The following is a 24,676-nucleotide window of genomic DNA, read 5'->3' on the forward strand; positions in this document are numbered from 1 at the left end:
TCACGTGCCTGCTGCACTTGCTCGTCATCAATCTTACCTTGAACAATCTTGTCTATACTCAGTCTCGAAGTAGTAGTATTAGTATTGGTGCAAACTAAAGCCCATGATTTTACCTTCTGTTTTGTTTCTGCAATCAGAGAAGAGTGTATTGTAGCCATTTCGGTTTGCTGATCCTTGATTTTATCCAGCCCATCAAGTTGTTCAATAAGTGCCTCGATATTGGATTTCACCACTATTGTTTTAGAGATGGTGTTTGAGAAACGTTTGATATTCGATTTAGTTGACTGTTTGAGGTTTGAAAGTTCCGCCGACAAGGTCCTAATCTGTTCTTTCAACATGATGTTGTCAGCCTCCAGCTTGACCACTCTATCACAGTCTTTGATAGGTCAGAGTATGAGTTTGAACTTGGGGAGGACAGTCGTCTCCTTTCTTCATAGTAACAGGTGTCCTACATCGAACCAGCAGTGGGAAAAGTTGTAGAAATCGCAGGTGCAATAAAACAAAGAAATCCACACCAGAAAAGTTGTAGAAGTCATAGGTGTTAGCAGGTGCAAAGCCTCACATAAACAACAATGTCCAAGAAAACAAAGAAACCCACACCAGTAAAAACTGTAGCCGTGGACAAGGGCCGTTAGAAAATAATCTTAAATACCCAATATTAAGCTCTGCAAAAATCTACTAGTAACCCTTAGACCTGACACAAATAGTGGAAGGAAATCGTGTTGGTATCCTTTAGATGCCGTGTTGAGATAAGGAAGAGGAAACAACAAAGCTTGAACAGTAAACTTAGATGCAAAAGCTGGACGAAATATCCTTGAAACCCAACGCAAACAATGGACGGAAAACAGGAAAATGTAACCCTCAAACGCCCCGGGGAGAAGAAAATGGCAACGACGACACTCAGCAATAACTCGCACGTAGTCATGCGAGACCATTAGTGATTGCGAACGCAGGAGGAGAAAGGCTCAATCGTGGACATGACGTGACGGGAGGAAAATCGTAGAGGAAATAGACCGCTGGAGAAGGTCATTGCGGGAGAAGAAAACTTTCTATAGAAACCGAAAAGTGCAGGCCAAATTGAACAATTAACCAATCAAAGACTCAAATATATCTATCATCCACTCCTATGAAAAACAGTTTGATATAGAACACATTGAGGTATATCAATGGGGGAGAATGATTGATGAAGAGGATTTGAAAAGAAAGGATAACAATCTTTTATAGTGGGTATTCTTGGAACTAGATGTGTTTCATCTATGTTGCCATCAATGCCAAAGGGGGAGATTGTTGGAAGCATGAATTCTGATGATATTCTTACGGGGGAGTATTGCATAAACATTATTTTGATGATATGTCACATTTATGATTGTGTTTGTCATTGATGTCAACATAGTAGTTTTCTGTGGCATCTGACAGAAGAACAGTGGTAAAGATCAAGTTGGTATGAACAGATCGTTGAGTATTTTCACTAGCAAGGTTAATGAGAGATATTACTAAGTGTCTAGTATATGCAGCTAACCTCGAAAGCATAAGATATTAAGTTTGGAAGAAGTTATGCAACTTTTGGTGAAGACTATTTCTGAGATAGAGTTTACAGAAACATGTTTTGGTAAACTTGTTATATCTCTTAGCAGAGTTGTTATTCTGAGAAGCAAGGTAAAAGGCATGTAGAAGACATGTTGGAGATGACGTGGCTAAGCTTGCTCGTCATAATATTACACGTACGAAAAGTTATTCAAGTTACAAGGCGACAGATTAATGTTATCGTTAAGTATAGCATGTTCTTAATTAGGTCCTATAATAATTAATTTAGAAGGTGTAATAGTTGACTCGAGGAATTGTTTTTAGGATTCAGTATAAAGGAAGGACATTTTCCTTTGTTATGTATGTATGTATGAATGATTGCATGAAGCTCAAAGAACAGAATAGAAGAGAAACAAGTTGATAAGCGAAGATAAGCAGAGCAGAGTGAAGTAGGAGAAAACTTTGTTGCCGAGGTTTTATTCTGAGATCCGAGGTTTGATATTTGGATCCGAGGTTCGTGACCTGGTCTAGAAGGTCTGACATTGATTGGTCCAGTTGACATGATAGAGGAAAGAGGTTAAAGCATAGTACAAACAATTATTTTGCAAGGAATAGTTGAGAGATTAGTTGGATAGTGAAGTTCAGTGGTCTTGCCATAGAAGCTGTTTGGATAGTGGGTCCTTCTACCTTCTACAACTCCTAACAGGGTCGACACAACTTCGAACAGGGTTGGAATCTCCTAACAGGGATTCAAAGTCTCCTAACAGGGACTCTTATTTATTGAATGTGTTTATAGACTCCCTACAGGGTCCATCCTCCAACAAGGAATATATATATTAGTATATCTTTGTGGGCATCATTCCCACCGAAGTTTTCCCTCTAATCAAGGGTTTCCCTAATTAACAAATCTGGTGTAATTGTGTATGTGCATCTTGTTATGGTTGCTGTTTACTTTGATTGAATGGTTAAGATTAATTAAGGTTGATAAATGTTTTAATTGGATAACTGATTTGCCCCCTGCCCCTCTCAGTTATCTCGATGGACTATTACTTCTAACAGCCTCCTCTCTATATATTAATATCTTGTTGGATCCTCTTGGTGCGTGTTGTGAGGCCCTTTGTAACCTCTCCATCAATCTTGAAGTAATCTATGTAGAAAAATTAATGTTGAGGTGGTGGATTGTTACTATATGAATGGATTGGAGTTGACTGTTCCACGTTTTATCAATACTGTTCGGAATAGTTTTGAATTTTCTTTTATCTTCTGTATTATACTTTTGGATGGCTCTCTTGGCCTTGGTCAAGGCCTCATATAGGTTCCCCATTGGGTTTTTCTCCTCATCTACCAAGTGCAATAAAGATCTTGACACCTAAAAAAAATTAAAGTTGAAAATAAAACTTAATTTCAACGATATCTTGTAGGTAGAGTCTAGAAAAAAGTGATCTTAACCGATTCAATTTAAAATTCAAACAAAGGTTTGAATTAATTGTCATCTCATTAGCACATTTTGTGAAGATATCATGAAAACTTTTTATGTTCCTTTTCATTATTCTCTTCAAATAAGAAGAATTAACACATTGTTATGTCACAAACATTTTCTTTAAAGGTGTGAATTGTGAACAAATCATATATGCTTTGCAATTTAATGGAATTGATCTGAAAAGGTGAGATCGGTCATGTTATGCCTTTCTTTCAAGGGACTCGCCAACACTAGACTTTGATTTTCACTTCTCAATGCCATTCAATATGATGTGTAAAGCCTAGCATTGAGAAAACAAAACAAAAAAGATGCTATGAACCCTAACATCATGAAAAATTAAGAACCCTGCTTTATAGAAAATAGAAAAACAAATCTCATTTCTGTAGAATGCTAGTTAGCAAAGATTAATTAAAATACATATATAAAATACAACCTGTATGTGTAAAACACAATATATGTAGATGCTTGGGAAATATGTCATGTCCCCATTTTATGGTATAATTAATAATGATTAGACAATGCAATATTATTAAATAAGAAATGCTAAGAAAGTCATATATTAAAATTAATATAAAAATAAGAAATAATAATAAAATATTATTATTATAATATAAATAATAACATATATAATATATTTAAAATAATTAAATAAGAATAAGATTATAATGAATGAATAAGTAAGTAAAATTAACTATAAGAGAGAATATCGTAGAAACTATGTTACCTTTCTAAATAAGATTTAATAAATGATAATAAATATAAAATAAATAATATAATCTAGAATAATATAAATTATCTAAATCTAATGAAAAATCAAGAGGTATATAATAAAGAGATGCGACTCTTCAAATTAAGATATAAAAGTGAGGAGAGTTTATTTGAAAGAGGAAGGAAGAAGATGAGAAGATAGGAGTTAAAGAAGGATTAATTGAAGAGGAAAGGAATGAGAAGAAAACAAGGAATGGAATTTTTCAGAAGGTTGCAATGATGAAAGGATGTCACTCTTTGAAAAGGTTGTAATAATGAAGTGTTGTGACTTTCGAAAGGATTGTAGTTATGAAGCGTTGTGACTTTTCAAAGGATTGTTATTATGAAAAGTTGTGACTCTTGAGGATATAGACGACAAATAAAATATGGGTGAATTGAAAACAATTATACCCAAGAGATTTGGGTATATATATATATATATATATATATGAATGAATGCTGAGAATTAAAATAATATAGTGCAGAACTAAAGGGAACTAGAGGTATGTTCATTTGATGTTTTTATATCAGAAATAGATATGAATCATCTGGGAGATAAAATTATCAATCAAGGATTGATACTCATGCTTGAGATGAGAACTCTATAGTTCTCATAGAGACCAAGTAAGAACTTGGTAGAGGGCATTCATTAGAATTTCAAGTTTCTCTTAAGAGAACTAAAAAATTAGAGGGCATTCTTGATTGAATGTTAAGATTTCAAATTGGAACCCAAAGAGAGATTTGTAGATATTCTCTTAGAGACAATATATAATATAGTGGTAAATCATAATGCATATGTTAGAGACAGGAGGCTTGGTTAGAGGAGGGATCTTTGCTAAGTATGTTTTGTTAATGAGTTCACTCATTGATAGAGATCCCAGAAGCCTTAAGGTTCTCTTAACATGGTGGTTGCCTAACTGAGAGTTATTCCCATCAGAGGGTTAGGTAAATCTAGGTAGAGCCTCATTCTAAGGATTACGAGGGTTTGGTATGGGAATTAACATGTAGATGATTTTAATTGCTAATAATTGTTTAATTATCATATATGTTTATACTTTCTTTTTAATATACTAACAATTGTTATAGGTTTTGAGCATCAAATACTCAAGCTAGGAGAAGGGACATTACAAAAAAATAGAAATGTAAAACATATTTGGAAAAGCTTTATGGTACAAAAGTTTCTAGGATAAGGAGGGTAGGGAACAAGGCAAGTGTTTTTGGGATGGATTTTTTTGGGGCTATTTTTTAGGGGATGACAAATGACATCTATCTAAAAATTGAAGAATTTAAAAAATATTGGAAATTTCAACACTCATAAAATAAAAATTGATAATGCATTCATCATATACTTATAAAACCTAATTACTGAACGTTAGAGCTGAAGCAAGATATCACGTGAGAGTCAACATACAATTTAGTAATATTTCATTGCTTTTATTGTTAATATGCATGTATGTTATTTAAATTTACATCAAAGCGAGTTGAAGGCAACAAAGTTCAAGTAGAAAATGACAAAAGTAAAAATCTGTTGTTGCCTAAACAAGCTTGTCGATGTGAATAAGGTTTTTTACGTAATTAACTCACTAGTAGGTCCTATTTACATGCTTTAGATTACTAGTTGTCATGTGAACTTATCTTGGCATCTACTACTTGTCCTAGGTCATTCAATAATTGTTAACTTGTCTCATTGCATATGATTAAAACACATGCCACAATCTTGTCTAGTCGTAACAATCAACCTTGCCTTTTTAAGCAAGGCATCTTATGTATATTTCATAAACAACCAATCATATGGCATCCATGACCAAGAAAACTATTCTTTCTATTCTCTCTTGTGGAAGTATATCCTATTTTGTAGACAATCTAGCATATGGAGAGTCCATAATCAACTCGTAAATGGCACCAAAGCTCTAATTTTGATGAATTCCTTCTTAGATCTAAAGGAGGCAATTGGTTTGAGTTTCTTGTTGGGTTTATCTTGAGGCTGAAAGGACTTCACAGTTTTTTTAAAATCCGACATCATGGACTAGATCTACAAGGATTTCAACTTGGGTGAAGGTTGCTAGATTTGGGAGGTGGCTGAAATTTTGGAGTAGTTTGAGCCAAAATAGACCTTGTCATTGTGGTTGGAAGGCTCAAACACCCTAAAATCCTCAAATGGTTAAAACTAGAGTTTTTTTAGGGTATTAGCAGGTTTCTTCATCATTATTGTCATTTTATGAGATTTGTACAGACTCTATACTCTTTATGCCCCTTGGCTTTCATAAGTGTCGTTGACAAACTCTCCTTGGTGTAATGTCCCTTTGACTTTGACATATTCTATTTGCTAGCTTGGCTTTGCACATTGTTTGTATCACATCGTACTTGGTCAATGTACCTATTGTTGGCAACAACCATCAACACAATTTTTGTCATTTTTATTAATTTAAAATTGTTTTATTTTTCACCTAACAATTTTAAACTTAGTGCTCAATTTTGGTGATTATTCCTACAACCATATTAAATTTGGTGGGGATAAGCCCTAGGTAGCATGCTTATAGTCCTTTGCCACAATTGCTACCCATGTGCCTCTCACACACCACTTCATTAGCAACGAGATATTTTTATAAACCTATGCTTGAGCTACAATCACATGGGGCTCAGATGCCTACAACTTATGGGCCTAGAATTGGCCCCCTAATGCCCTAATTGGGAATTTTTTTAAGTGGCCATGACTTTTCACCATAGTATTTGTTTTAGCTCAATGTACTTTGCAATATGATAAGTTATTTTACCAAATTTTGCCTTTTGGTGCCATTAATTGTTGCTTGAAGTGAAATATACTTTTCTGGCTACCAAGCATATAACTGTTTGCCACAATCTGAAATATACTTTTTTGGGTTTTCTCTCTATTTGTGAGAGATTGCATTGTAAATGGGTACTCAACATGTTCTAGTTGTTGGGACCCATAATAATGATCATCTTCATATTTTCTTTATTTGCATATATCTACTTCTCTTTAAATTGCACGTGCATATGGGGTGGTGGTGTGAATAAGTCACTTTTTTAAACTACCTTACTAACAGGTCCTTTTCACATGCATACGTTTTTATTTGGGTTGCTTAGTTTTATTTAGTTCCTTGGAATCTTTCTAGAAGTCTCAGCTGTCATGTGATCTTATCTTGGCATTTACTTCTTGTCCTAGGTAATTTCATAAATGTCAAACTTGTTATCTTATTGCATAGGATTAAGACACATCCTATATAGGTGTAATTTGACCAGCCCTTGTTGTACTGCTTAGGATTTAGTTCTTAGGCAACCATATGCAAGGGAGTGTTGAGTTTCACCCATCTTTGATGAATGATTGGATAGAATGTGAAGTTGATGCTATTCATGTTGTCATTAATGACTGTCATTTATGTTAACATATCCAATCCCTGTTTATGGTTTGGTTGTATCGATTGATATGTACTAATAATCTTGGTGTATCAGTAGATGTACTGATAGTGGATATTGATAGATGTGCTTCAAACATTTACTTTACCATTTTCGGTGATGCTTCTACTTTGTGTGCAACCTATGGTGGGTCGTTTATTATGGGTCGTTCCTATTTGGAGCATGTTTGTTTGTGTTCTAGTCCCAATAATTATTTTCTAACATGTTCATCATGACCATTGGAACTGATGGCTTTGGAGATGGTGTTGCGTGTTGGCATGCGTGAGGCAAGTTGTAATGATTGAGCTAGTCCGCATATCATTCCTTACCATTGTGAGAATGCCTTGACGTGATCTTTTTCAAATTGTTTTGGCTGACATGATTGATGACATTAAGCATTATAAGAAGGGCAAGGATTTCAGTTGTTTGAGAGGCTTATGTGTTGCCTGTCTGCGAAGTGATTGCGAATCTGTTTACAAGATATTTGTGTATAGAAAATTGTGTGCATTGATGCAATCGTTAGAAGATTGATATATCTTTTTTGTAGTGTAGTGTGTTGGTGATTGTGATCTCAGTGGTGGATTCAATCTCTTTTCATATTTTCTGGCAGTGAGCCCATTTGTACTAGCAGTGAGCCTATTTGTTTTGACAGTTAGCCATTTTCATATCTAAGGGTTGTTAACCCAACAGACAATGAGCCAACTAGTAGTAAGCAAAACCAACAGTGAGCATTTGTAAAAATCACTTTAACCAATATCACCCTAATAGGTGTTCATTTCATAAGAATTAGTTTGTCTGTGATTTTTTCCAGTTTGGGTTTCTATGTAAATCTTGGTGTTCTATGTGTTGGTGTTTGGGCACTTTCATGTTTACATCTACTGTGAATTTTTAATGTGCTTAACTAATAGATCAAAAGTTGTTATTGCTCTTATTTATGAGTCTACCGTTAGAGCAAAATTTTATAAAGTGTGTAGGAATAAATAATTTGCCCCCCTCTTAGTTATTCACCCTATTCATCATGATTGGCTAAATGTGCTCATCTTAGAATGCTAATATGGGGTCCTCTCCCACAACAATTGCCATCTTGGTAAGCATAGGATCAATGCACTAATACAACTCTCCAAGATTAGGTGCATTTGCATCCTCATATCTAATGAGGTGGAAAATCAGAGCAATGTTGAAGACTATATTTTTTGTATCACTTTAAAGCTCATCATTATTCACTTTATCCTCCACCCTCCTCCCCTGCTCTGTCTTGGACTCGTCCCATTGATTCCATTCTATTGTCATAATCATGGTCTGCAATGACACTTGCAACTCAATTATTTTGTCCAAGAGAAAGAAATAGGAAGCATATTTGGTCTCAATAGATTTCAAGATTTTAAAAGAAGCTCCTGAAGTGTGAATGTGAAGTGTGGTGATTGGAGATAAACTTGTCACATCTCTAGCATCATCGATCCACTTCTCCGATCCACTCAATCTTCCCCATGTCCTTGAGTGCATTATTCATGGCATGCACACAACATGGTCCAACAAATATGTCTGTAAGCTGTCTCGACATATTTCCCAGCAGTGTTGCCCACATGTGCCACATTTGGCATTTCTGGGACCACATTTTGTGGCTCAACCTCCTCGGTAGCATCCTTGAAGACCTGTCATTGAAAATCATTATCATTGTGATGCTTTGTTCTAAATAAAGTATGGTTTCTCTGTACATGTAACCATGATATTGATGACTAGATGATGGCTAATGTCCTTCCCCTACCCATGACTATACTGCATCCATTCTTCACCCAACATTTTCTCATTTTCTCTACTAAGATAGTGATCTTGGTTAGATCTTATCCAAGGTCGTGCTCCTCAATTTTAGCTTACCAGGTGGCACATATGACGGTCCTCCCCATACTACTATCAACATCATCTCCTTATAATAAGGATATCAAGTTTCATGAAATGGGATGCCATTAGCCTAGAACTTTGCACTGGCATCATCTATGTCACCCTTCAGCTGCACACTTGAACAAATCAGTTATGGAGTCCTTTGCAATTTGTGTTTCCCCTTGCCAGCTCTTGCATGGGCACTAGAAAAGGAGCTTGGCACCAGTACTACTCTTGTCCGCAAAGTATGACTAGAACTCTGTGGAACATGTGTCCTATGAGACTAAGTAATAAGCATAGATGTAGCTGCTTTGTCATTAGGAACACCCCATAACTTGTTTATCTGAAATCTGTATCTGAAGTTTTCCGCTTTCGCCAAAAAAGAACATGTATCCACACCTTTTTGTCGAATAAACAAAAAGCTGTGTATTATTTCTAATAATGCCACCATACCATTCTAGATCACAAAAATATCCATTTCCACTTCCTTACGCCGCTAGATGTCTCCTGGCTTGCCTGGTAATTTTCTTACAAATTGTCTGAGAGGAGACTTTCAATCAAACAGACCCCTAGCATATCCTGCCACTATTGGGGAGGGGCAATCTATACTAGTTGCTGCACTTTCCATGGAACTAGTCTGGGCTTTAAGTGCAGGCTTAGTCTTATCATCACCCCCCTCAGCTGTAGGTGCATAATTAAATTTAGTAGAGTCACTATGAGTCTTATCATCTCCACTCATTTCATGAGAGCTCATTATAACACTGCAGTAAACAATTTGAATTCCATAAGTGCCTAGTTTCAGCCTAATTTGACATTTATGAAACTAAAATTTAAATTCTGATGTTGAATCTTGATGACTATGAAAAAAAATTAGAAAAATGAACAATTACCATTAAACTTAGTTATAGTTCTATAAATGCCTAGTTTCAGCCTAGTGTAACAATTTTGAATAAAAATATTTGAATTTTGATGTGAATTTAATGACATGAAATTCAAAACTGAACAATGAACATTGAAATGAATATATGAACATTGAATATGCATTTGCAGCCATAGAAATTTAGAAAATGAGGTTTCGGAAATGAAATTCGCATAAAAGTTTTTTTTGAAAGAACAGTTGTAGAAACCTACCTTAAGCTTGAAAAATTCCACTAAGTTGATATAGAATCTCCTCTTCTTGCTCCTTCTCGCCCCCCTTGCACTCACAGCAGCTCAATCTTATTCCTCAGTGATGTTTGCTTCCTGGTCTTGGAGACATCTATATACCCCCCGTCTCGGAGATGTCTGCGTCTCCCCTGTCCTGGAGACATCTGTATCTTGAAAGTAGGGAGTTTTGACAGGGAGATGCATCCTCATGGTACTTTGGAAAATATGCATGTAAGCACTCTCCACCATCAAGTCAACTAACTTACATAGGCTGCATCAGTCACTTTCCACTATGGTATCCTTCCCAATGTGAAATTGGAATTTTTCATTTTTCTTCCTTGAACAGTCAAAAGCTCTAGGAAAGTAAGAACTTTTTGAACATGTGAATTCAATATTTATGAGTGGGCAGTGTCTACTATTAGTCCACCTAGCAATGATGATAGAAAAAACTGCCCTAATCCAAGTTTGCTTTATTTCCTCCTCGTCCACCACCACTGCCTTAAAATATTCTCTTACAATGAGGTTGGTGCATTTTTATGTAATCCAAACAGAAAATGAGGGACCAACAACAATTGCACATTTGAAACATTTTTCTTAAATTCTTTTACCTGCTTTTATTTCATTAAAGTTAATAAATAGCCGTTCCCTTGGTGTCCCTGTAATTGTGTCCCCATGTTCCCAAATTCACTCATCCCGTAAAACAAGAGCAGCATTTCAAACATCACTATCTGTGGATGCTATTGGCAAAGAAAACTGAGGAATAATGCTTTGGCCATTCAAGAGAGTTTATCTAAAAGTCGCACCAGCTAGCTGTCTTGTAACAGTGATATAAAAGTTTTCTAGAGGTATCCTTCTGCACTTGTATTAAATAGTCTGTAATTATTGTCAGATTTTGAAACCACTTATTCCTGGTAGGTGTACTTTGTAGGTCTTTATTAACCTTTTTAAATTGTTTCACTGCCTAAAGATAATATCCTTTAGCATTAATAGTTGGTATTTTGAAATCAGTTTACTTCCTATTTATTTATTGATATGATTATCCTAATTCACGTCCAGTTTGAATTTGTTACCTTTTTCTTGTTTCCTAACATCTGTTCAAACTGTATTTGAATGTACTTGTATTGTCTAATCTTGCCTAATTTTTTAACAGTGAGTTATTTTGGGCTTGGTTGTCTATGGTTGTATCATTAGGCTTTCTGCAAATGACATCTAATGGTCATGATAATGCCATTCTCAGGAAAATTGCTGCTGAAACTTGCGAAGAACTTTTCACACCAGACTCCCCTCATATTGGTCTTGCATTGAGTGGCATTGAAGTATTTACAAATGGAAGTGGAAGTCATCACCAATTGAGAAAGCTGAATACACGTCTAGAGCTGATTCAAAGTGCAACTTGTAAATCTGGAGGTGTATATATATACAGTAATCAACAGGGCTGTGATGGAGGTCGTCTTTACTATGGTATTAATGTTTTTATCTAAGCGCCAATTTTCTTGTTATGAATTGGTTATTACAAATGAAAATGTTGATAACTCTTATCAGCCCGTTCTTATGCTATTTTAAAATATTTGTGTTTGCACAATGACAAGCTTTTCTATGAGATACTAGGTGTTGCATCTATTATTTTTGATTGCATAATCATTTTTTTACAACGATTTAGTTGTGGGTTCTGTTTGGGGGTTCCAGTTGTGAAAGTTAAAATGTTACAAGCATGGAAAAAATAAAAATGCATCATGCATTTCAAGCACAGCAAAAGTTAAACAATTCCCAGATGAAATTAAATTAGAGCACCTCACTAACTACAGATGACCAGGAACTGCATAAGTTGTGTCCATACTATCAATAATTTAAACCCCAGGCTCCAAGATAGCATTCTAAACAGACCGCTGAAACATTTGCAAACTTAACCTGCATTGGCATAATGACAAGTTTGGATAATTCGAGGTATCCATCCTATAAAACTATCCTCATGTTCTCTATAAACGTAGATACAGCTTGACATAATTTTCTCCATGTGTACAGAGGACTCACGTAGACAACAATTCAAACTGCTACTAGAATTACCATTGTATAAAACCTGCACCCACATTTTGAAAACTTTATGTAGGCCTACGGATGAGCTCTTCAAGGCCTTTCTACAATCCATTGGGAAATTATATGAAATTATTACATAACTCCTCACATTTACAATGCGAGCCTCCAACTAAGATGCCAAATTTTCTGCCAACAAAGCTTGCATTCTGCTTGCTGTTGTATAAGAAAGTCCTTCATTACTAGAGATTTCTTTCACAAAATTAGTGGGTTCAAGACTGATTATTTCAAAAGTATGTTCAAGCTTGAAATCTGAGACCATACCCTTGAAAGGAATAGCATGACCTGCTCTGTTTCAAAAAACAAACCTCTACAAACATCAAAACTTCCAGCACAATTACTGCTGAAACAACTATCTTATGTGCCTAAACCTGCACTTCTGAAAACTGATAAATTCGCACAGATAGGAATGTCCATTATTAATACTCAACCCTTAGCAACACACAATACCATAAAGAGCTTTTCAGGAAACATGAACTAGAATTTACTGCAACTTGGTAAATATCAGTGTAACACTGGCAAGGGGAGATGTTGGGATGGGGAGACACCAGGACAAGTTTCTGGGATGGGACAAAAAGGGCCTCAATTTGGGGACAGCAGAGGGATGGTGGTGAGGGGGTGGTTGGGGGGAAGGGTTGCTGCATGCTGTACATGTAGAACATGAAATGCTAGTTATGAAATTATGTATCAGTATAACATACTAAATTTAAATACTTGCAAATAGCTAAATTGCAACACGAACCAGAACTATTGAACATTCAACATAGCAACATAGTACATACCCAATAGTGACATTCATAAATCAAGATTCAAATAGAAATACAAATTATCAGCGAATAGGATTTGTGTTAGTTGTATCAAATATCAATTATTACATAATGATAAAGATGATTATAATGAGTAGCATCACGCATGATATGAATCATGATCAATATCAAAATGAGTACAAAATCATGTCAAAATGACAAAATGTAGTCACGGGAAGCCTCTAATCATCCCCCAGCCAAAGTCCTCATCACTAGAACTACTTGACTCCTCATGCTCAAGTTCCGCAAATGGAACACCAACCGACACTGCATCTGTTTCTTCTCAAATCTCATCCTCATCAATATGAGATGGATCCTCTTGCTCTACATCACATTGTGCTGCTAGGCTCTCTTTGTACATGTGTCTTGTAATCTACGATATGCAAGACATTGTGTACAACAACCAACTTCTCTGCTGTCTTAGAGGTAAGTCTTTTCCTCTTAACATGGTGGATGAAGTGCCCAAGCACCCAAGCACCTAATTAGAGGTAAGTTTTTACTTCTTAATAGAGTGGATGGAGCACCCAAGTACCCAAACAGCCATGACGTCCCAAAGCACCCAAGTACCCAAGCAGTGGGTGTAGCCGTAGTGCGGCAACACTTGAGTGGCGGCAGGTGTGCTTTGGTACTCCAAGTACCCATCAAGGGGACATCCCCACACCGGGTACTTCGGGGTTTTGGGTCAGGAGTGTGTCCCTGGTAAATATTGAATATAGTAAAGAACCTTGTTTCATCTTGAAAACCTTTGTTTCTTTTTTTTCCACATAAACCAAAAACAATCATTTGCCAAAACTAGCCAGAAAGGATTAAGTTTGCTAGAAAATGACTTTAACATACCCAACAAGAATTTCAGATAGTTAAAACTATCCTTACTGTCATATCTCCGCCATAGGAGGGGGTGATCCATTTGGGTCAAGGGACATGACCTCTTTAAAGTGACAGCTATCCCAAAGGTTCAGAAAAGTAATGGGATATAAGTAGGATAGCCACGGTGGGGGAAGAGATTTAGTCAGACATAGATAAAAGAAGAATAGATAGATCAAGCAGCAGCACCTATAAGAGAAGATCGATCCTTATCACATATATAAGCAATCAGATCATTACATCATTGTTTATTGCAGGCTGTAGCATAATAGCTAAATTGTGATATGCATAAATATGTATGTGTCATGTATTGTTTGATTCATGGGCTATAATATATGTTTAATACTAATAATGTATTTGACAAATAATCTCGAATAAATTGATATTGGCAAATATGTTGATTGACTAGATTTCCGATCTGTTTGTCAATTTGCTGCAGCCAATGATGAGTTTAGGAAAGAACAAGGAGGGATAAATTGTTTATGAGGTCTGCTTTTAACCCTGCGACCTCATGGTGGTGATGGTTAGCCCCATGAGGCCAAGGGGGTGCAAGGAGTGCACCAACCTTGGGCTTAGAAGGGAAGGACACTTTGGATACCCTACTGTGACTTTCCCACCAACCTCAACAATGGTTGATTAGTGCAATGGATTCAATTGTCAATCATAGATGGTTATAAGGTGGCACGAATAGGAAGAACAGTTACAAGTGCCTCACTTGGGATGCCACCTCATAAAGGATAGATGACAAAAGACCACACGAGGCCAGGGGAGATGTATAGCTGCACTTAAGCCTAGGATAGAGAGTCACTTCAGGAACCCTTTCCCATTCCCTTATTTGAGCTGTTATGATTGAACCTTAAAAATAAATTTTAGATATTGCACACAACTAAGTTGATAATGAATATGTGTTCTCTTACCCTAGTAGTAATAATATATACTGTGTTCTCTTACCCTAGTAGTAATAATATATATTGTGTATAGCATTTCTTAATGATTGCCTAATGTGTATAGCATTTCTTGATGATTGCCTAACATGATTGTAGGATCTTAACTAGAATCTATCTTGTTTAACAATTTAAGTGATAAATGGTATCTCTAATTCTATTTCATCCTTGGCATTGTGATTTCTTGGGCAAAACCCAGGGCATCCACAAAAGGGGACATTATGCTTATAATGTCAACGAATAAGCTGCCCAAAAAGGTAGCCCATAGAGAGAAAACATATTGGCAATCAAAAGATAAATGCTTAAAAGCATTAGTAGCATTACTCAAATCACCACCAACTTCTTAAGGTCCTATAATGTCCCCTTTTCTCATGCCCTAGTTTTTGCTTAAATTAAAATTCCGAGTAAAACAAGAAATGGATCCTAGTTGAGACCATCCAATTATGTTAGGTAATCATTAAAGCATATCCATAAAATATACCTTTCCTACTAGAAACATTATCTCAATCAAAGCACAAATCTTTCCTACTAGGGTTAGGAACATTAACTTAGGCATATAATGTATCTAATTTCACGGTTGGAGTTTCTTGGAAAATCATATAAGGCGTCTCAAGCTTATTTCTTTCCATCAATCCAAGGTGCATGGAAAGACACTTGCCATTCGACCTCCCAACCCCGCTCGGGGTTGGTCAACTTGAATGGAACCTATGTACTATGCATGTCAGTGATGTCCCCACTTCTGGTTTAAGGAACAAACACTAGAACCTGCAGTAGATTGTTAGTACATGATAATATTATATATATATATATATATATATAAAATTATGAAATTAAGATCCTACAACATGTTAGTAATGATTAATAATTAGCTATTAACTAAGTACTACCCTTTATAACCCCTCATAATCCAGCTTAGGAAGAATCCTTCTTAGGTTTACTCAACCCTCTAGTGAGAATAAATCTCGGTTGGGCAACCATCATATAAATAATGTCTCCTTGAGGCCTTTGGGATCTCTGTTAATGAACATACTCATTAATAATCACTACGTGGTAGAGATCCCACTTCTAACCAAGTCTGTAGTCTCTAACATATGTATATGATTAATTACTACAATATATATTGTCTCTAAGATATTCTCTACAAATGTCTCTCTGGGTTCCAATTCAGAATCCTGACATTCAATCAAGAATGTCCTCTAATCTTTGGGTTCTTTTAAAAGAAACTCGACATTCTAATGAATGCCCTCTACCAAGTTCTTACTTGATCTCTATGAGAACTATAAAGTTCTCATCTCAGTCCTTGATCTTGATAATTTTATCTACCTAATAATTCATATTTATTAATGAAATAAACACCTCAAATGAACACACCACTTGTTCCCTTTAGTTTTTCATTTTATAATCCTTCATAGAATATATATTACTTCAATTCCCAACATTCGATATATATTAGTTTAGTTTCTCTACTCTTATTGTTTTGTAGTTCGACTCTCTTGGGTATAATTGTTTTTTAATCCACTCATATTTTATTTATCATCTGTTGTCCTTTTCAAAGAGTTGCAAACCATCATAATCACAATCCTTTGGAAAAGTCATAACAATTAACAATCAAAATCCTTTGAAAAGTCACAATACTTCATAATCACAATACTACCAAAAGTTGCAACACTTCGTAATCACAATACTATCAAAAAGTCACAACCTTTCATAATCAAAATCCTTTAGAAAAGTCACAACTCTTCATAGTTAAAATATTTTTGAACATTTACAACCATTCACAATTACAACCCTTTCAAAGAGTCATAACCTTTCATCATTGAAAATATTTGAAAAAAAGTCACTCGTTTTCTTCTAATAGACCTTTTGATGGTCTTTTGTTGGACATTAATATCTTTATCGTATCTTATCTCATTCCTCTTCTAATAATCATTCTTTAACTCTTCTCTTCTTCTCCTCTTCCTTACTCTTTAAAATGAACTCTCCTCCCTTTCATACCTTAATGTTAAAGAGTCACATCTTTTTATTATATCTCTTGACTTTTTATTAGATTTAGTTAATATATATTATATTATTTATTTACTTATCTATTTTATATTTATTATTAAATCTTATTTAGAAAGATAACATACTTTCTATAGTACTGTCTCTTGTATTTAAATTTATTTCTTCATTTACTCATTGAAATTTTATTATTTTCTAATCATTTAAAATATCTTACTAAATATTATTTCATTGATAATATAGATTAAATAATTATTTCCTATTTTTTATATTTTAGTATTAGTTTTAATATAACTTTATTATCATTATTTATTTAATAACATTGTATTATCTAATTATTATTATTAAAAATTTATCTTAAAATGGGGATATGATTGTCTATTATTTATTCTACCATAATGTGCACCTGGATTCCCTTAAGGATTTTCCCATCTAGCTATCCACATTATGAAGCACCATGGGAGATCATACAAGACACCTCAAGCCTATCCATCAAGCCTAAGAGCATGGATGACACCCACTATTTGGACTTCCAGCCACTTGGGGTTACTACTACTCGAATGCACTTGTATTCCTTGTATGTACATTTCTCCTCCATAATGGAAGGACATATTGGCTATAAGCTTTAAAGGAATCTTTATTATCATTAATTAAACTCTATGGAAGAAGTAATAGATTACACACATACATTCCTACTTCCTATCAAACGGAATACAAATGAAATCAGCCGAAGTTCATGCATAATGCATCATACCAATGGCCTAAATCGGTTATAATTCTGCAATCTAGTTTAAGTCTTTAACTTGATCGATTGCCTTATTATTCTGCTTTGATGCTGATCACTTGATTGGATTAATTGATCCTTCCTGGACATCCTTCAAGTCTGCATACCATACCTTGCTAATATTCTCAATTAAATATTCATCTCTGCTGTAATAGTATCTTTGTCTGCTTGTAATTAGCCTGGTCTGATTTGTTTGATGTTCCTAATCATTAACTCTATCTCATAGTTGGACATTCTCGCCTCTTGTGGGCTCAAAGGCGAGTTGATTATCCCAAGGGATGTAATTGTCATAGTTGGATGTTATTTCCACTTGTGGGATAAGAGGTGAACTGCTATGTTTAGATGTTGTGTGCTCTTTGGCTTAGTTGGGTTGGGTAGTTTATTGGAACCGTTTTCGAGTTTCTTATCGATTAAGCTACGATTGGTAAAAAGGTACTTAGCTAGTCATATTTCTTCTCGTAGTTTGCTTACTAACTGATATATTTATTCATCATGTTGTCCTACATTTTGTCAACACGAATTGTAGGTAACAGTACAAAACTTTTTCAACTTAGTTTTGTTTTTTCTTTGAGTTAGTTTATTATTTAATTGGATAACATTGCTCAACCAATCAATCCCAATTGATTTATTGAATCCTTTTACTGAGGCTTTCGTCAAGTCTTTTTAGTTTTTCTGTTTGTTGAGCCTATGCTAGATTTTTGAAGCCTTCAAAGTCTTTTTTCTCGTTTTTGAGTGTGTGTTTGTTAGCTTTGGGTCTTTTGGTTTTGCTCAAATCATTACTTTCGATTTTCCTTTCGATTCAATCTATCTTAGGGCTTAATCAAAGTTGGCAATCAAAAGATATGATCATTTTAGTGTCCAAAAGGTGGACTCTCTAGGTGCAACTGCATGATTTAAAATATCATGTTATATTTTAAAGTTGACATTCACTTTTTGAAATATATATCTTAAAATCACTTTATGTTATGTTTTTAAGTTACTTTATCACTTAAGTGATTATAGTGCACTTTATGTTATATTTTCATGTTGACTTACTTTTTAATTTTTCACTTAAAGTTACTTTTTAATTTTTCACTTAAAGCAACTATATTATATATATCGTTTAATTTGATTTTTGAGTCTTAATTCAAAACATCTTAGTAAATTTTACTTTTTGAATGATATTTGCACATTATATATTAAACTATACAGCGTAAATATTATATATGACCCAATTAAGTGATATTTCTTCAAAAATTTATTAAACATGTGCTTAATAGGTTATTTAAGTTGTGCAAACATGTCTTTTAACCCATTTGCATGTAAAATATGCAAAGACTCCTAGAGAATGCATTTTGAACTAAAGGCATGCAAATGCTTTAACTTAAAATATGCAATGGACCTCCTAGAGTGAGCTTATGCATATGCAAGATTAAAAAATGTGTAAAGACTTCTAGAGAATGTGTTTTGCATTAAAACACATGTATTTGCAAGTTTTTAAAATATGTAATGCCCCTCCAAGAGTGCATTTTGCATCTTGAAGACATATTGCATATTTTTCAAACATGCAATGACACTAAGAGAATGCGTTTTACATGGGCATGTTACAAAACATGTTTTAAAATATGTAATAGCACTCCAAGAGTGTGTTTTAAGCCAAAAACATATTTTTAAAACATGTAAAGACTTGTAGAGAGTGCGTTTTGTATGAGAAAGCCAAAAGAATTATTTTTAAAACATGCTTTGACCCTCCAAGAGTGCGTTTAGACTCTCAACCCATGCATTTGCATCTTGAGTCTACGTTTTGATTCCAAGAACAAAAGACGTCCATGCTTATGCCCTCCAAGACAATGTTTTTGGTAATATTGCCCAGATTTGTTCATGAGATGTCTTGAAATCTCTTGCTCAAGGGTCATTTTTGCATTTCCATTCATTCTCCTTGCGAAAACATTGGATTCCTTTCAAAAAGTGATGCATTTTATGGCATTTTGAAGCCACAAATTTAGGCAATTTTGTCCTCTTTTTGCTGATTTTGATCACATTTTTGGTTAAAGAGGAGGTCTTTTGGCATTTTAATTTACATCCTTGCTATTGATAAACACGTTTTTGCATTCAAAGGGTGAAAATGATTCATGTCTAAGCTTCTAGAGACCACGTTTTTGCTAAAAACGGGTTTTCCTTGAACATTTTACTAAAACCGATTCATGCATTGGTGATTAAAGATCACATGTTTGGGCATATCCATCAAAAAAAGCTCTTCATTGCTCATTTCAAATTCATCTTTGCAAGGTTGAAGAGGTCAAAGTTTGTGTTGAGATTTTTTCAAAGTTGGAGCTTCTTTCTCCATTCTTGGCTCATTAATCTTCAAGTAAGTGGACATTTTCCATTTTGCTAATTAATTTGTGCTTATCTTGCTATTCTATTGCATGTTTTAGCTTTATGTTGCTCACTTGTTTATAAAAATGCTATAAATAGTGCATTTTTCCTTTAAAAATGATGAAAATTCTCATTTTCATACTTTTGGATTTTTCCCAAATTCCAAATTCGAATTTGCACTTTAAAGTAACTTGCCTCTTGGCATGTTTGAGTCTAAGACCAAAGGGATGTGTTTCTTTTGTTTTTGTTTTCGTTGTTTGTTTGCTTGCTTTCTTGGCTTTCTTCTTTTGGAAGAAGTTGCAAGTTCTTTCCCAAAAACTTGAGCACGTTTCACTTCACTCTACCTCCCACCATTTCATGCAAGTGCATCATATCATTCCACATCCATCATCACATGCCATAGCACATTGCAGCTCATTCTCCACATGCGATTACATATAATCTCATCTTCCATCCACATTTACATGTAATTCCATCCTTCATATGCATTTACATATAAACCTATTTTCCAAACCCACTTACATGTAACCTCATCTTTCTAACCTAATTACATGATTGCATCAAGTCATGATTACATGTAAATCACTTTACATGTAATTGCATTTTGAAAACCCATTTTTGACTACAAGTCACACTTCTAAAGTCAAAAGTTATCATTTTCTCGCATTCCCATGCGCCTAGCCTTCATTCCTCAAGGCATCTTTTTAAGAACTCATCCTTTTCCCATACGCATATGCATCCACTCCATCCTTCCAAGTCCTACTTTGGCCCTTTCCATCCAAATACATAGATTTTCCGGTTCATTTCCAGCCATCATATGTGTTTCATAAGTATCTAATCCATACTTCTAGCACTCATCCCTCATGGATTCATCATTGTAATTCAAATCCCAAAGTTTTCACGGATCTAGTCTCATTGGAAAATGTTTTTGTCTTCATGTTGTCACTCACTTTTTAAGATATGTTAGAACTTCTTCAAAGAATAGAGATATCCTGTTAAGAAGACATGCTTTGATTCTCAAGAAGCAGTAATTCATTTGATCTTCATTTTCCTAATGGTTGGCTAAGAACCTGAGTTCTGAAAAAGCTTTCATCTGGGTGGAGAAATAGATATTTTATTCAAAACTGACAAGGAATCGCTCAGAAAGAGTATGTGTGTTTGTTTGAGCGCATATAACTGGTGGGCCGACTTGGCATCTGGAGTTTTCTGTTTAATTAGAGCTTATCATTTGTGGAAGGCAAGTGTTTATAGTTCTATCTGATGATTAATAATTGACCCAGCTTAACATTTGTTAAGCAAAGATAAGGGAAAATATTTCTAATGACTATAGTTGCACGGGTTTGCTGATACATTTGAAAGATTTAAGTTATTTCTATTGCCAAGAGAAATAACTTAGCGTAAGAAGCATCTGATATAATCATCAGTTCTTAGTGATATATGATCACTAAGGAGAATAAAACATTTGTGTCATGTTTTAATCAATCTGGGTGCCTACAAAGGAAATATAATATCATTTGATTTTCTTTTAAAGACTATAATGCCCAACGAATCTTGGTAATTTGTGATGAGTTGAGCTCTCACTTGTGAGTCCCGATCAAGAATAGGAAGTCGGTTTGTGGACAAATTTGAATTGATATGAATTGAGCCAAATCCATTTATACAACTGTTAATAATATAGGATGCACGATTGGTTGCAAGGAGCATATGCCAGAAGATTATGGATTCCAGATTTACACAGTCATATTTGAAGCTAAGACAAGCCTTTCGTGAATGAGAATGTAGTTGCTGGTATTCATTGAAGCGAAAGTAAAAATTGCAAAGGTTCATCTAAAGTGTTTGAAGACTGTACGGGCAAAGAACACTTAAACAAACAATAGTGTCACTAGATAGATGTTTCATTGCTTGGAGCGACTCTTCATTTTAGCATGCCGTGAGTAGGGAATTTGGTGTTGCCGTGAGGTATAATAGGAACCGCCAAACATTTGAAAGTAACAACTTAGCATAATTTGATTGCACTTGCAAGGAATTCCCATTTTGTCGTTACTCTTTCAAGAGAATATTCTTTTGAAGCAGAATGCAAATTGTCGTTCCTATTGGTTGTGGGTAGGGATGAGACGTTTTTTTGGATGCAATAATAATTCACTATCTTAACAAAAAAATTTATTTCAAACTCACCTTTAAGTTATCAGATTGTGGCTCGTTAGATGAGAATAATTATTGGGGGAGTTACACTTACAATTGTCATCCCTGTGCATCTTCAGAATACTGCTTTATTACCGTCTTTGAAAGCTTCATTAGCAGGATGTTATCACAGTTGAAGTTCATGCACGAGTTTGTAACGCCAAAATTAAACAAAATGTTACCTTGGAATTTGCCAGACTGCTTAGACTGCCATTGCAAGAGACGTGGATTTTATATTTTGTTTTGTGTCCACTATTTAGTTTCCTATAAGGAGAATAATTGGGGCTGATTTTTATTTAGCAGAGGTTGTGAAAATATTGGTATTGACGAGAACAGTAAGAGCATCGAACCATGAAATAGCTAGTTTATTGTAGAGGAAGGAATCTATTGAATACTTCACATATAATGCAGGTGTTTTATGTGTTACATCATTCTTCAATAGCCACTGTGGGAGTTCACTAATAGGCATCATGTGTTACTGTGACAAGCGTTAGTGGTCACACCATTGAAAATTGAAGTCATAATCAATAATTTTGAATGTGGTATTAGCAACGCATTGGCAAGACCGTAGAAGAAGGTGGTGTCAGTTCGGACCAACCATCACAAGAAGAAGAAGTTCAAATGTTGCATAACGAGCAATAGATGATCCATTTGTATTCAAGTCCGGTAATCCTAATATTATAATTATGAATTTCTGAGAGCTTTTTATTCCATCTGAAGATGAATTCGAGAAGTGATTTCCTCTGTTAAGAAATGTTGTAAGAAGACTGGGCGACAGGAACTCCCATACAAGTCAAAAGTTCTTAAAGGGAAATCAGATTTAATTATCTAAGGAGCACCGACTTTCACAACACTATGGTGAAATTTGAACGTAGAGGTTCTGGTGATACACAGAAGCTGACAATATTTTGAGTTTTGTGAGGCATTTGCTTGGCATGTAGAAGGGACATAGTGTGAACTCACTAACATAGGTGGGTGCACTTGAAGACATTACTATACTTGCTAACAATAGGTTTGTTGAATCTATTTCCCTGCAGTTACAATTTGATGAGAATGTTAGTGGAACTGTATTGAATTCTTGAAGAATGATCACACTTATTAGTGCTCACTATTGTACTTTACTGAGAACCACAATTGCAACAAGACACTCATTAAAATTAAAACATACTTTATTTGTGAAACGCAAACAAGGAGGGAGTGAAAAAAAGAAAAGAATTCAAAGCATAACCGACCAAGGGGTCTGTGACTGTTAGTTGTAGTATTGTCAAACCTATAGACAAACTTCATGAGTTATCATACAAAATTCCTAATCATAGAGAAGAATTGTTGAAATCATTTTTGGATAGGGGATTACTGCAATATATTACCACAACAGACAAGCTGGTACTTATTACGAGTTCTGTTGTTTTTGATTGGAAATGACAATTGGGTAAGCACTGGACATACATCAGATTAGGTATTCTTTTTAGGAATTCTCGAGTAGAGATGTTGTCTTTTAGAGTAGGGGCAGTATTGTAGAGTTTAAAACAACAAAACTAAGTCATGGAAAGTCTGAAAAATCAAATGTTTTCTTTAGAATTTAATGACACCTTTAATGGTGAATAGCTAAGAAACTTGGAGAAAGAAAAACAATTGGGTTGGCTATACGTACTTGGGTTGCAACTAGAACACATGGAATCATCAAATGATGTTCTCTCCAAATTGGAAGAGATAGAAACATATTTGACCAATGTAGAGCAGGCAGATTGTAGGCTCGTAAATTGGGCTTTACAACCTTCAATGGTTACCTTGGTCCAACCCAAGTTTATGGAACATCCACATAAAGATGTGAGGCTTGTAGTTGCCTCTTGTCTCAACAAGATAATGCAAATAACATTTCCTACAACAGCCTACAATGATGTGGTGCTGAAGAAAGTTTTGTAGCTCATCGTGAAGAACTTGGAGGGATTACATGATGACAAAGACCCTGCTTTTGACAAGAGGGTTCAAATTTTGGATATTATGGCGGAGATGAGATTATTTTATATTATGATTGACCTTGAATGCAATGATTTAACTCTTCAGCCGTTAGAATGCTTCTTGTTCGAAATTAGGAGCTACTATTCAGGAAGTGTAAAGACTTGCATGTACACTATTATATCTTTAATTCTTGATGTAGATGTTGAAATTTGCAAGAGGTTGCAGTCAACCTTGTTAGCCTTTTGGAGGAGGGAATATAGATATTGCAAAGGCTTGTTTAAGTTGATGATCTCATCTGGAGCCTTCGAGCTTGTGGAGGAAGTAATTAAGCATAAAATCAACAGATTTCAAGATCGCATGACGGGTAGCGAATTGATCTCCATGGGTTTACAAGTTAAAGGAACCTGTATGAGGTAGGAACAAATTTGCTTGACATGTGAGGACACTAGTACACCCGATTGTGTTTGTGGGAATCGTAATAACAAAGAGGAGGCTAAATAAA

At 35.0% G+C, this 24,676-nt stretch overlaps 1 protein-coding gene across 5 annotated transcripts in view; it reads left to right on the forward strand.

The window, feature by feature from the left end:
- LOC149572432 (carbon-nitrogen hydrolase family protein) overlaps window positions 1-24,676 on the forward strand; it is a 263,986-nt gene that overhangs the window by 47,847 nt on the left and 191,463 nt on the right. For all 5 annotated transcript variants that reach the window (XM_089813597.1, XM_089813598.1, XM_089813599.1 and 2 more), the window contains exon 4: window positions 11,427-11,650. In XM_089813597.1, coding sequence (XP_089669723.1) covers window positions 11,427-11,650 — 224 coding nt within the window. The remainder of the gene's footprint in view (window positions 1-11,426; window positions 11,651-24,676) is intronic.

Source organism: Cupressus sempervirens, chromosome 2, assembly GCF_028749045.1.
Source record: "Cupressus sempervirens isolate cs-2001-9-10 chromosome 2, ASM2874904v1, whole genome shotgun sequence".
Lineage (NCBI taxonomy): Eukaryota > Viridiplantae > Streptophyta > Pinopsida > Cupressales > Cupressaceae > Cupressus > Cupressus sempervirens.